The following is a 15,397-nucleotide window of genomic DNA, read 5'->3' as shown; positions in this document are numbered from 1 at the left end:
AGAGAGAGAGAGAGAGAGAGAGAGAGAGAGAGAGAGAGACGGGTGCTGAGTCATATGTGTGGAGGATGGTAAACTTTTAGAACAGGCAACCTGTCGGGCACCAGTAGGCTTTCAGGGCCATCGGCACCTGGTTCAATGACACTCAGAAATGGATTGTTATTTATTTATTTTTCTCCTGCAGGTTTGAGGTGGAGCCCTTGACCATGAGAGAGAGAGAGAGAGAGAGAGAGAGGGGTGGTGAATTGAATTCAATAGGTGGAGGATGCTGGAGCTTTGTTCTCTCTCATTCTCGCTCTCTCCCTCCCTCTGTCTCTCCTGTTCTACCGACATGCTTTTCAAGTGTTTGGGTTTGCGTGGGAGGGATTCTGTCCTCACCCTCTCAATACTAGGCAACACTGAATGTTTTATTTTTTCCGATATTCTGTTGACACTTTACACTTAGTTTGTACTTATTTTTATAGCTGAGATTTCCAGTCTCTTCACAGACAAATGTTTTAGTGGCCCTCAGGTTTTTAATTCTGTTTTTCACTTTAAAGACACGCATTCTGCTTTCCCTACTGTTGTGTAACGACAGCTAAAACAACATATTACATCACTCCTAGCTCCCACAGAGAGAGAGAGACAGAGAAAGAGAGAGATAGAGAGAGAAAGACAGTGAGAGAGACAGATAAAGACAGAGAGAAAGACAGTGAGATAGAGAGAGAGAAATAGAGAGTGAGAGAAAGGGGAGAGATAAAAAGACAGAGATGGAGAGAGAGAAATAGAGAGAGAGAAAAAAACAGAAATAGAGAGAGAAAGACAGAGAGCTAGAGAAAGACAGAGAAAAAGAGTGTTTACACTCCCTCCTCAATCTTTCCTCTGTAATTTAGTGTCTGTGTCACTCAAATCTTGTTATACTGAAATACACACACAACACACGACTGCAATAAACACAATTAGTTATAATTTTAGAGAGAGCGAGAGAGAGAGAAACCACTGCAATCATTTACTTCCTGAAGAACACCTAAGGTGCGGAGAGATGTAGTGAGAGAATGGGATGAGGCAGAGGAAGAAAGAGAGAGAAAGAGAGAGAGAGAAACCACTGCAATCATTTCCTTCCTGAAGAACACCTAAGGTGCGGAGAGATGTAGTGAGAGAATGGGATGAGGCAGAGGAAGAAAGAGAGAGAAAGAGAGAGAGAGAAACCACTGCAATCATTTACTTCCTGAAGAACACCTAAGGTGCGGAGAGATGTAGTGAGAGAATGGGATGAGGCAGAGGAAGAAAGAGAGAGAAAGAGAGAGAGAGAAACCACTGCAATCATTTACTTCCTGAAGAACACCTAAGGTGCGGAGAGATGTAGTGAGAGAATGGGATGAGGCAGAGGAAGAAAGAGAGAGAAAGAGAGAGAGAGAAACCACTGCAATCATTTCCTTCCTGAAGAACACCTAAGGTACGGAGAGATGTAGTGAGAGAATGGGATGAGGCAAAAGGAAGAAAGAGAGAGAGAGAGAGGGAATGAAAGGACAAGAGCTGAGAGAGAATAGGGGAGTGGGAGGAATAAAGAGATGGAGAGAGAGAGGGAATGAAAGGACAAGAGCTGAGAGAGAATAGGGGAGTGGGAGGAATAAAGAGATGGAGCGAGAGAGGGAATGAAAGGACAAGAGCTGAGAGAGAATAGGGGAGTGGGAGGAATAAAGAGATGGAGAGAGAGAGAGAATAGGGGAGTGGGAGGAATAAAGAGATGGAGAGAGAGAGGGAATGAAAGGACAAGAGCTGAGAGAGAATAGGGGAGTGGGAGGAATAATGAGATGGAGAGAGAGAGGGAATGAAAGGACAAGAGCTGAGAGAGAATAGGGGAGTGGGAGGAATAAAGAGATGGAGAGAGAGAGGGAATAGGGGAGTGGGAGGAATAAAGAGATGGAGAGAGAGAGGGAATAGGGGAGTGGGAGGAATAAAGAGATGGAGAGAGAGAGGGAATAGGGGAGTGGGAGGAATAAAGAGATGGAGAGAGAGAGGGAATAGGGGAGTGGGAGGAATAAAGAGATGGAGAGAGAGAGGGAATAGGGGAGTGGGAGGAATAAAGAGATGGAGAGAGAGAGAGAATAGGGGAGTGGGAGGAATAAAGAGATGGAGAGAGAGAGAGAATAGGGGAGTGGGAGGAATAAAGAGATGGAGAGAGAGAGAGAATAGGGGAGTGGGAGGAATAAAGAGATGGAGAGAGAGAGGGAATGAAAGGACAAGAGCTGAGAGAGAATAGGGGAGTGGGAGGAATAAAGAGATGGAGAGAGAGAGAGAATGAAAGGACAAGAGCTGAGAGAGAATAGGGGAGTGGGAGGAATAAAGAGATGGAGAGAGAGAGAGAATGAAAGGACAAGAGCTGAGAGAGAATAGGGGAGTGGGAGGAATAAAGAGATGGAGAGAGAGAGAGAATGAAAGGACAAGAGCTGAGAGAGAATAGGGGAGTGGGAGGAATAAAGAGATGGAGAGAGAGAGGGAATAGGGGAGTGGGAGGAATAAAGAGATGGAGAGAGAGAGAGAATAGGGGAGTGGGAGGAATAAAGAGATGGAGAGAGAGAGAGAGAATAGGGGAGTGGGAGGAATAAAGAGATGGAGAGAGAGAGGGAATAGGGGAGTGGGAGGAATAAAGAGATGGAGAGAGAGAGGGAATAGGGGAGTGGGAGGAATAAAGAGATGGAGAGAGAGAGGGAATAGGGGAGTGGGAGGAATAAAGAGATGGAGAGAGAGGGAATAGGGGAGTGGGAGGAATAAAGAGATGGAGAGAGAGAGGGAATAGGGGAGTGGGAGGAATAAAGAGATGGAGAGAGAGAGAGAATAGGGGAGTGGGAGGAATAAAGAGATGGAGAGAGAGAGAGAATAGGGGAGTGGGAGGAATAAAGAGATGGAGAGAGAGAGGGAATAGGGGAGTGGGAGGAATAAAGAGATGGAGAGAGAGAGGGAATAGGGGAGTGGGAGGAATAAAGAGATGGAGAGAGAGAGGGAATAGGGGAGTGGGAGGAATAAAGAGATGGAGAGAGAGAGGGAATAGGGGAGTGGGAGGAATAAAGAGATGGAGAGAGAGAGGGAATAGGGGAGTGGGAGGAATAAAGAGATGGAGAGAGAGAGAGAATAGGGGAGTGGGAGGAATAAAGAGATGGAGAGAGAGAGAGAATAGGGGAGTGGGAGGAATAAAGAGATGGAGAGAGAGAGGGAATGAAAGGACAAGAGCTGAGAGAGAATAGGGGAGTGGGAGGAATAAAGAGATGGAGAGAGAGAGAGAATGAAAGGACAAGAGCTGAGAGAGAATAGGGGAGTGGGAGGAATAAAGAGATGGAGAGAGAGAGAGAATGAAAGGACAAGAGCTGAGAGAGAATAGGGGAGTGGGAGGAATAAAGAGATGGAGAGAGAGAGAGAATGAAAGGACAAGAGCTGAGAGAGAATAGGGGAGTGGGAGGAATAAAGAGATGGAGAGAGAGAGGGAATAGGGGAGTGGGAGGAATAAAGAGATGGAGAGAGAGAGAGAATAGGGGAGTGGGAGGAATAAAGAGATGGAGAGAGAGAGAGAGAATAGGGGAGTGGGAGGAATAAAGAGATGGAGAGAGAGAGGGAAGAAGGAATAATAAAAGGAGAGAAAGAAAGATAAACACTGAAGAAAGAGGGGAGAGAGGCCCAAAGGAGAGGTAAATAATGACTAAGTAATGAACTGCTGGCTGTTTCTATAAATAGATCCATTAAGTTAAGAGCTAGGGCCAACAACTCTTAACCAGCTATCTTTCTCTACAATAGGTCACCGACTGCATATTGGCACTTTCAGCAGCAATACACAGTAAATCCCAAAATGACACCCTCTTCCCTTGACAGTGCACTACTTTTGACCAATGTCCTAGAGACATTTGAGACACACCCACACAGTTCTGAATAGCGTCTGAAAGCATTGGCATTTCCATTTTGGTCATTTGGCAGAGCAGACGATCTTATCCAGAGCGACTTGCCATCAGTGTACTCCATACAGGCAGTAGGGAAGACGTGACCCCCAACACACAGGGTTACGACGTACACCGGTGGTAGTGGTGCGTGTGGATCTGTGCGTCAAGTAGATACACAGAACAAGTAGGAGGTACGCACCTTGTGGACGATTCACCCTGGTCCTTCCTTCAGGTTGAGAAGTGAGAGAGGGGAGAGGGGAGAAAGTGAGGAAATATTTAGCAAAGTCTTCATCGCAAACATCATCTACTGCGCCAACGAGTAGCGAGTTGACCTCCAGGGGTCGTCTTCAAAGGAGATGCTGAGTATTTGAGGCAGCGTTGTGTTGAGCACATGAGCAAATCACAAGCAAGTCACCAGACTAAACAGAAACAAGACTCAAGACACACACACACACACACACACACACACACACATGCATTTCAATGCAGTATAACTATCCAGGCAAACTCGCTAGCAGTGTGTAGACAGGCGTGTGTCATCAGTAGGTGTGTGTGCATGTGTATGTTGCCTAGCTGTCAGTAAAGCATGTAGCAGATGGATTCTCCAATATCTCCAGGTTCCACAACATTCCATCTGCATATTTACCAGTCTTGAAACGCTATTGGCAGATAATACCAATACAGGCACTCCAGATCTCCCAATCACACAAGGCTATTCCAGCACAGTGGCAGTCCAATGAGACGAGAGACGGAGATGTGGCCACACATTCATTAAAGCCTGATTGGATCATTTAGACGCTGAGAACGCTGCCTTAAACGGTTAGACTGATGGTTTGAGCATATATTGGGAGATGTTAATGCCTGTTGTGTTAGCAGGATAGAGGTGTACTGGGGTATTGTCTACATGATTGGTTTTTAGTCAAGTTTCTTGAGTTCTTGAGTTCACTACAGTTTGGATGAAACGGAACCTGGACAATATTGGTATTTTGATGGCTGTTAACTATTGACTTAATATAACAGAAGACAAATTATAAAAATGTAAATGTATTCATTCACAGAAAAGCAGGAAGTACATAAGTGAAATAGAACTTGAGGTAGAGAGGTAGAGGAGATAAGTAGAAAAATAAGTAGCCTGGTCCCTGATCAGTTTGTGCTGTCTTGCCAACACCTATGGCCATTGTCACAAAAGTGCCAAACAGATCTGGGACCAGGCTAGGAAAGAAAAGTTAACAGAAATACATCATTGGAAAAAGAGAAGGGAAAAGACTGCTTAACAGGGGCACAGACACCAAACTCAGACACCAGCTGCCAATGTTGTACCTACTTTGTAGGGCTGCAGGTATGCAACGCCTTCAAATGAGGCTTCCAGGTAGCAATGGAAACCGAGTTCTCATCAGCCGCATAACTACGCCAAACACACTGCATGCAGAACACACAGAAACACAGGTGGAGGAAAAGAAAAAGGAGACAAAAGAGAGAAAATGAGACAAGAGAAAATCCCAAAAAGAATAAAAAGACAAACAGAGGAATAAAACAAATGGGGAAAAAAAACTCTGATTAGTGATTAAAAAAACCACAACAAAGCAATCACGGGTCAAAGGTCACGCGTGAGTGACACGTTCTGTCGCTGGGCCGAGTTCGGAGGCCAGGCACGATGGGGGTACAGTACATGCCTGTGGGGCTGGGAGGGCAGGAGGCTCACGTGGTAACGCCACGTGGCGCCTAGATACGGCCTGGTAGAGTAGTCGGTGGAGTAGTAGCGCCACGCAGCCTGGTGCGGTGGGAGGATGGAGAGGAGGAGAGGGGAGGAGGAGGGGAAAGGAGGTAGAGGAGGAAGAAGAAGATAGCGGGGGAGGAGGGTAAGGAGGAGAAGAGGAGAAGAAAGAGCAAGGTAAGAGGAGAAAGCAGAGAAGGTAGAGGAGGAGGAAGGCAGGAGAGGAAGCGAGGGATGGAGGGATACACAAAGGAAACCACAAGGTGAGGTCACAAACAGGAAGGAAAAGAGGAAGACGAGGGATGCAGGGAAGGATAGCTAACAGCTTAAGCTTGCCTGACACTCTTGTGGGTAGAGTGTTAGGAATTGGGGAGAATGGACAGAACCTATAGCTCGGAAGCAATGGAAAACCCGGGGTTAGAGGAGGTCACCCTACATGCTGGTTCCTGGGCATGTGTGGAGGGAATGTGAGGGGAAAAAAATAGAGACTGGATAACAACAACATTACATTTCGTTTCAACGTCACCATACTTCACATACGCAACAGCAAGGTAAACTATTGATTCAATCAACGAGAGACAATGACTATCTATCTCTGGCACAAATCTCTAATGATGTATTCATAGCCCAAGGGCAATTTGAATTGACAAAACCATTAAAGTGACTATAGTACCACTAGCAGTATTGTAGTAAGTGTGAGTCAGAGAAAATGAATCTCTGTCCCAAATGGCACCCTATCTCCTTCATAGCACACTATTTTTTTTTGACCACGACCCATAGGGCTTGGGTCAAAAGAAGTGCACTATATAGGGAATAGCCTGTGATAGATACAACACTTTGCCTTTACCTGGATGAGACAAGCGGCTGGGTTCCTCCTCTTCTCAAAGTGCTTCTGTCTGTGCTGCTCCTGGACCTTCAGGGCAAAGCCTGAGCCCAGTATACCCTGGGAAGACACAGGAGGACATGGGAATCAGGTGAGAACATGTCAAACGGCTCTTTTGTCGGCCATTTTGGGTCAATGCCTCATTAGTGACTGTGAACAACATGTGACCATGAAGTCAGATAGGGGAGGTGGTCTAGTAGAGTGACTGAAAGGATACAATCACGTAAGTAGTGTGTGTGTGTATGCATGTGTCTGCCAATTTGTGTGTGTGTATGTGTGTGTGCGTGCATATGTGCGCGTATGAGTGTGTGTATGTACTCACCGCTGGCAGGGCAAAGAAAGAGATGCCCAGTAGAGCAAACCCAGCTGAGAGCATACGGCCGGTCCATGTCTTCGGGGTCTTGTCCCCGTAACCAATGGTTGTCAAGGTGATCTGAGAACACACACAAACACAATTATATCTTGAGAAAGACGCCACTATTAGGTCCTAAATGATACTATATGGAGCGAAGCCACCAAAATAAATATCACCAACGTACATTTGTGAGGGCATTGAAATCCTAACAAAATGGCTGCAATTTACACTATTTACTAGGGTCTATTCACAAGAATAAGTATTGTATGTGTGATGATAATGCATCTCTGCCTTTTGATGTTTATATCACTTCATTGGCTTATTATATATATATATATATATATATATTTAGTTTCATCTGCCTCCTCTCTCTCTCTCTCTCTCTCTCACTCTCCTTCTCTTTTTCAGTCTCTCTCTCTCTCGCTCTCTCTCTCTCTCTCTGTCTGTCTCTCTCCCACTCTCCCTCTCTTTTTCCGTCTCTCTCCCCATCTCTCTTTCCCTCTCTCTCTTTCCCTCCCCCCCCCCCCCCCCCCCCCCTCTGTTTCTCATCTCTCTCTCTCTCCTACTGCTATCTAATTGGCTGAAAAGCACAGGAGATAATTCCCTATTGATTTAGTGACTCTCTTCTATCTGGGTTTCCTACCAATTCTGCCGTGCTGGGCTGCCGTTCACGACAAAGAAGGCCGTGGCCATTTTGTGTCATTATGACTTTTGGAGGCAGTATGTAAATGGTGGCTAATGGTGCTGGGACTAATGTATATTACGAAGACGAAGGTGTTTAATCAAAGCTTATGTGCGACAAAACAGGAGGGACATAAAAAGAAAAGTGCCAGGCAAAGAATGAAAGGACTTTTTGCCTCTTCTCCTTTGCCTCCTTTAAAGTGAAAATAATAATACTGAAAATGTGTCGTATTAGTGAAAATGATGAATTTTCACAGGTAAATACTATTTGAATAAGAGCTTTATTTCCTTGTTGCCCAGAAACCAAATCAGGGACAGGCCGTGCAGCTGAGTAGAAATACGGAACATTAAATTAATAGAACATCAAAAAACAATGTTAAGTGTTTGGAAAACAGTCGTAGGAAAAAGGACCCCTTAACTGGCAAACATGGACTCTTCCAACATCATCCACCATCCACTGTGGACTCTCCCATTACGAGGGCAGACAGGGGAGTATCTGTAACTTTACTCACCGTTCCCCACCATAAAGCATCAGCATAGGTGGCAAACTCGCTGTTGAACTTGTTCTCCACAAGGTAGACCAGAAAGGAGGAGAAGATGAGAACCAGGAAGCCAATGTACCAGGCCGTCACCAGCTCCTGCAGGGAAAGATTTTTATTTTATTTTTACGATTCCCATTAGCTGACGCCATAACGTCAGAGAAGACGTCTCCAGAAAAGGAAGAGAGGAGAGAGGAGGGAGAAGAATGGAGAAAGGAGAGAATAGAGAAGAGAGGAGAGAGAAGAGAAGAGATGAGACGAGAGAGAAGAAAAGAGAGGAGAGAGAAGAAAAGAGAGGAGGGAGAAGAAAGGAGAAAGAAGAGAATAGAGAAGAGAGGAGAGAGAAGAAAAGAGAGGAGAGAGAAGAAAAGAGAGAAGAGAAGAGAGGAGGGAGAAGAAAGGAGAAAGAAGAGAATAGAGAAGAGAGGAGAGAGAAGAAAAGAGAGGAGAGAAGAGAAGAGAGGAGGGAGAAGAAAGGATGGAGAAGAAAGGATAGAGGAGAGAAGACAGGAGAGAGGAGAGAGGAGGGAGAAGAAAGGAGAAAGAAGAGAAAAGAGAAGAGGAGAGAGAAGAAAAGAGAGGAGAGAAGAGAGGAGGGAGAAGAAAGGAGAGAGGAGAGAAGACAGGAGAGAGGAGAGGAGGGAGAAGAAAGGAGAGAGGGGAGAAGAGGGAGAAGAAAGGATAGAGGGGAGAAGAAAGGAGAGAGGAGAGAAGAGGGAGATGAAACGAGAGAGAAGAGAGGAGAGAGGAAAGATGAGAGAGGAGAAGAGATAGGGGGAGGAGGGAGAAGGAGAGAGGAGGGAGAAGAAAGAGGAGAGGAGAGAGAAGAGAATAGAGAAGAGAGGAGAGAGAAGAAAGGAGAGGAGAGAAGAGAAGAGAGGAGGGAGAAGAAAGGAGAGAGGAGAGGAGACAGGAGAGAGGAGAGAGGAGGGAGAAGAAAGGAGAGAGGAGAGAAGAGGGAGAAGAAAGGAGAGAGGGGAGAAGAGGGAGAAGAAAGGAGAGAGGGGAGAAGAAAGGAGAGAGGAGAGAAGAAGAGGAACGAGAGAGGAGAGAAGAGAGGAGAGAGGAAAGATGAGAGAGGAGAAGAGAGAAGAGGGGAGAGGAGAGAGATAGGGGAGAGGAGGGAGGAGAAAAGAAAGAGCAGAGGAGAGAGGATGGAGAAGAAAGGAGAGAGGAGAGTAGAGAGGAGAGAGGAAGGAGAGAGGATGGAAAAGAAATGAGAGAGGAGAGAAGACAGGAGAGGAGAGAGGATGGAGAAGAAAGGAGAGAAGAGAGGAGAGAGAAGTGTGTGTGACTGTGTTTGTCTGTGTGAGTGTGTGTGTCTGTCACTGTGTGTGTGTGTCTGTGTATCTGTGACTGTGCATCTGTGACGGCGTATCTGTGACGGTGTATCTGTGACTGCGAATCTGTGACTGCTCATCTGTGACTGCGTATATTCGTCAGGCAGCCCCACCTTGCTGTGTGCGTACACCACTGATCCCAGCAGTTTCCAGGTGCCGCCGCGCCGGTCCATGCGCACCATACGCAGGATCTGCAGGAAGCGGAGGCTACGCAGGGCGGACGTGGCGATGATGTTACCCTGGCTTCCTGCCGACACCACCGCTACGGAGGCTATCAGTACGATGATGTCTGGGAGGGGGCGGGGGATATGGGAATTGTGTGAGAGAGAGAGAGAGAGAAATAACAGTACTGGTGTAGACTGGACACTAACATAACAGTACTGGTGTGGACTGGAAACTAACATAACAGTACTGGTGTGGACTGGACACTAACATAACAGAATTGGTGTAGACTGGACACTAACATAACAGTACTGGTGTGGACTAGACACTAATAATAACAGTACTGGTGTAGACTGGACACTAACATAACAGTACTGGTGTAATAATAACAGTACTGGTGTAGACTGGACACTAACATAACAGTACTGGTGTAGACTGGACACTAACATAACAGTACTGGTGTAGACTGGACACTAACATAACAGTACTGGTGTGGACTAGGCACTAATAATAACAGTACTGGTGTGGACTGGAAATTAACATAACAGTACTGGTGTGGACTGGACACTAACATAACAGTACTGGTGTAGACTGGACACTAACATAACAGTACTGGTGTGGACTGGACACTAACATAACAGTACTGGTGTAGACTGGACACTAACATAACAGTACTGGTGTAATAATAACAGTACTGGTGTAGACTGGACACTAACATAACAATACTGGTGTAGACTGGACACTAACATAACAGTACTGGTGTAGACTGGACACTCACATAACAGTACTGGTGTGGACTGGACACTAACATAACAGTACTGGTGTGGACTGGACACTAACATAACAGTACTGGTGTAGACTGGACACTAACATAACAATACTAGTGTAGACTGGACACTAACATAACAGTACTGGTGTGGACTGGACACTAACATAACAGTACTGGTGTGGACTGGACACTAACATAACAGTACTGGTGTGGACTGGACACTAACATAACAGTACTGGTGTAGATTGGACACTAACATTACAGTACTGGTGTGGACTGGACATTACATAACAGTACTGGTGTAGACTGGACACTAACCTAACAATACTGGTGTAGACTGGACACTACCATAACAGTACTGGTGTAGACTGGACACTAACATAACAGTACTGGTGTAGACTGGACACTAACATAACAATACTGGTGTAGACTGTACACTAACATAACAGTACTGGTGTAGACTGGACACTAACATAACAGTACTGGTGTGGACTGGACACTAACATAACAGTACTGGTGTGGACTAGACACTAACAACAGTACTGGTGTGGACTGGAAACTAACATAACAGTACTGGTGTGGACTAGACACTAATAATAACAGTACTGGTGTGGACTGGAAACTAACATAACAGTGCTGGTGTAGACTGGACACTAACATAACAGTACTGGTGTGGACTGGACACTAACATAACAGTACTGGTGTAGACTGGACACTAACATAACAGTACTGGTGTAGACTGGACACTAACATAACAGTACTGGTGTAGACTGGACACTAACATAACAGTACTGGTGTAGACTGGACACTAACATAACAGTACTGGTGTAGACTGGACACTAACATAACAGTACTGGTGTGGACTGGACACTAACATAACAGTGCTGGTGTGGACTGGACACTAACATAACAGTACTGGTGTGGACTGGACACTAACATAACAGTGCTGGTGTGGACTGGACACTAACATAACAGTACTGGTGTGGACTGGACACTAACATAACAGTACTGATGTAGAATATTCACTAACATAACAGTACTGGTGTGGACTGGACACTAACATAACAGTACTGATGTAGACTATTCACTAACATAACAGTACTGGTGTAGACTGGACACTAACATAACAGTACTGGTGTTAACTGGACACTAACATAACAGTACTGGTGTGGACTGGACACTAACATAACAGTACTGGTGTGGACTGGACACTAACATAACAGTACTGGTGTAGACTGGACACTAACATAACAGTACTGGTGTTAACTGGACACTAACATAACAGTACTGGTGTGGACTGGACACTAACATAACAGTACTGGTGTGGACTGGACATTACATAACAGTACTGGTGTAGACTGGACACTAACATAACAGTACTGGTGTTAACTGGACACTAACATAACAGTACTGGTGTGGACTGGACACTAACATAACAGTACTGGTGTAGACTGGACACTAACATAACAGTACTGGTGTAGACTGGACACTAACATAACAGTACTGGTGTAGACTGGACACTAACATAACAGTACTTGTGTTAACTGGACACTAACATAACAGTACTGGTGTGGACTGGACACTAACATAACAGTACTGGTGTAGACTGGACACTAACATAACAGTACTGGTGTAGACTGGACACTAACATAACAGTACTGGTGTAGACTGGACACTAACATAACAGTACTGGTGTTAACTGGACACTAACATAACAGTACTGGTGTGGACTGGACATTACATAACAGTACTGGTGTAGACTGGACACTAACATAACAGTACTGGTGTTAACTGGACACTAACATAACAGTACTGGTGTGGACTGGACACTAACATAACAGTACTGGTGTAGACTGGACACTGACATAACAGTACTGGTGTAGACTGGACACTAACTTAACAGTACTGGTGTAGACTAGTCACTAACCTAACAATACTGGTGTAGACTGGACACTAACATAACAGTACTGGTGTGGACTGGACACTAACATAACAGTACTGGTGTAGACTGGACACTAACATAACAGTACTGGTGTGGACTGGACACTAACATAAGAGTACTGGTGTAGACTGGACACTAACATAACAATACTGGTGTAGACTGGACACTAACATAACAGTACTGGTGTAATAATAACAGTACTGGTGTGGACTGGACACTAACATAACAGTACTGGTGTAGACTGGACACTAACATAACAGTACTGGTGTAGACTGGACACTAACATAACAGTACTGGTGTAGACTGGACACTAACATAAAAATACTGGTGTAGACTGGACACTAACATAACAGTACTGGTGTAGACTGGACACTAACATAACAGTACTGGTGTAGACTGGACACTAACATAAAAATACTGGTGTAGACTGGACACTAACATAACAGTACTGGTGTAGACTGGATACTAACATAACAGTACTGGTGTGGACTGGACACTAACATAACAGTACTGGTGTAGACTGGACACTAACATAACAATACTGGTGTAGACTGGACACTAACATAACAGTACTGGTGTGGACTGGACACTAACATAACAGTACTGGTGTAGACTGGACACTAACATAACAGTGCTGGTGTAGACTGGACACTAACATAACAGTACTGGTGTAGACTGGACACTAACATAACAATACTGGTGTAGACTGGACACTAACATAACAGTACTGGTGTAGACTGGACACTAACATAACAGTACTGGTGTAGACTGGACACTAACATAACAGTACTGGTGTAGACTGGACACTAACATAACAATACTGGTGTAGACTGGACACTAACATAACAGTACTGGTGTAGACTGGACACTAACATAACAGTACTGGTGTGGACTGGACACTAACATAACAATACTGGTGTAGACTGGACACTAACATAACAATACTGGTGTAGACTGGACACTAACATAACAATACTGGTGTAGACTGGACACTAACATAACAGTACTGGTGTAGACTGGACACTAACATAACAGTACTGGTGTAGACTGGACACTAACATAACAGTACTGGTGTGGACTGGAAACTAACATAACAGTCCTGGTGTAGACTGGACAGTAACATAACAGTACTGGTGTGGACTGGACACTAACATAACAGTGCTGGTGTGGACTGGACACTAACATAACAGTACTGGTGTGGACTGGACACTAACATAACAGTGCTGGTGTGGACTGGACACTAACATAACAGTACTGGTGTGGACTGGACACTAACATAACAGTACTGATGTAGACTATTCACTAACATAACAGTACTGGTGTGGACTGGACACTAACATAACAGTACTGGTGTTAACTGGACACTAACATAACAGTACTGGTGTGGACTGGACACTAACATAACAGTACTGGTGTGGACTGGACACTAACATAACAGTACTGGTGTAGACTGGACACTAACATAACAGTACTGGTGTTAACTGGACACTAACATAACAGTACTGGTGTGGACTGGACACTAACATAACAGTACTGGTGTGGACTGGACACTAACATAACAGTACTGATGTAGACTATTCACTAACATAACAGTACTGGTGTGGACTGGACACTAACATAACAGTACTGATGTAGACTATTCACTAACATAACAGTACTGGTGTAGACTGGACACTAACATAACAGTACTGGTGTTAACTGGACACTAACATAACAGTACTGGTGTGGACTGGACACTAACATAACAGTACTGGTGTGGACTGGACACTAACATAACAGTACTGGTGTAGACTGGACACTAACATAACAGTACTGGTGTTAACTGGACACTAACATAACAGTACTGGTGTGGACTGGACACTAACATAACAGTACTGGTGTGGACTGGACATTACATAACAGTACTGGTGTAGACTGGACACTAACATAACAGTACTGGTGTTAACTGGACACTAACATAACAGTACTGGTGTGGACTGGACACTAACATAACAGTACTGGTGTAGACTGGACACTAACATAACTGTACTGGTGTAGACTGGACACTAACATAACAGTACTGGTGTAGACTGGACACTAACATAACAGTACTGGTGTTAACTGGACACTAACATAACAGTACTGGTGTGGACTGGACACTAACATAACAGTACTGGTGTAGACTGGACACTAACATAACAGTACTGGTGTAGACTGGACACTAACATAACAGTACTGGTGTAGACTGGACACTAACATAACAGTACTGGTGTTAACTGGACACTAACATAACAGTACTGGTGTGGACTGGACACTAACATAACAGTACTGGTGTAGACTAGTCACTAACCTAACAATACTGGTGTAGACTGGACACTAACATAACAGTACTGGTGTGGACTGGACACTAACATAACAGTACTGGTGTGGACTGGACATTACATAACAGTACTGGTGTAGACTGGACACTAACATAACAGTACTGGTGTTAACTGGACACTAACATAACAGTACTGGTGTGGACTGGACACTAACATAACAGTACTGGTGTAGACTGGACACTGACATAACAGTACTGGTGTAGACTGGACACTAACATAACAGTACTGGTGTAGACTAGTCACTAACCTAACAATACTGGTGTAGACTGGACACTAACATAACAGTACTGGTGTGGACTGGACACTAACATAACAGTACTGGTGTAGACTGGACACTAACATAACAGTACTGGTGTGGACTGGACACTAACATAACAGTACTGGTGTAGACTGGACACTAACATAACAATACTGGTGTAGACTGGACACTAACATAACAGTACTGGTGTAATAATAACAGTACTGGTGTGGACTGGACACTAACATAACAGTACTGGTGTAGACTGGACACTAACATAACAGTACTGGTGTAGACTGGACACTAACATAACAGTACTGGTGTAGACTGGACACTAACATAAGAATACTGGTGTAGACTGGACACTAACATAACAGTACTGGTGTAGACTGGACACTAACATAACAGTACTGGTGTAGACTGGACACTAACATAAAAATACTGGTGTAGACTGGACACTAACATAACAGTACTGGTGTAGACTGGATACTAACATAACAGTACTGGTG

The 15,397-nt window shown here is 44.6% G+C and overlaps 1 protein-coding gene across 2 annotated transcripts in view; it reads right to left on the bottom strand.

Annotated features, from left to right (window-relative positions):
- LOC139369591 (potassium voltage-gated channel subfamily KQT member 5-like) overlaps positions 1 to 15,397 on the bottom strand; it is a 169,859-nt gene that overhangs the window by 18,282 nt on the left and 136,180 nt on the right. For both annotated transcript variants that reach the window (XM_071108842.1, XM_071108843.1), the window contains exons 4-9: positions 9,531 to 9,706; positions 8,051 to 8,176; positions 6,825 to 6,935; positions 6,467 to 6,562; positions 5,230 to 5,324; positions 4,105 to 4,131 (exon numbers count right to left, since the gene is read on the bottom strand). In XM_071108842.1, the coding sequence (XP_070964943.1) occupies positions 4,105 to 4,131; positions 5,230 to 5,324; positions 6,467 to 6,562; positions 6,825 to 6,935; positions 8,051 to 8,176; positions 9,531 to 9,706 (631 nt within the window). The remainder of the gene's footprint in view (positions 1 to 4,104; positions 4,132 to 5,229; positions 5,325 to 6,466; positions 6,563 to 6,824; positions 6,936 to 8,050; positions 8,177 to 9,530; positions 9,707 to 15,397) is intronic.

The sequence above is a fragment of the Oncorhynchus clarkii genome, chromosome 17 (genome assembly GCF_045791955.1).
Source record: "Oncorhynchus clarkii lewisi isolate Uvic-CL-2024 chromosome 17, UVic_Ocla_1.0, whole genome shotgun sequence".
NCBI classification, from domain to species: Eukaryota; Metazoa; Chordata; class Actinopteri; order Salmoniformes; family Salmonidae; genus Oncorhynchus; species Oncorhynchus clarkii.
This window is presented reverse-complemented; position numbering and strand designations above follow the sequence as displayed.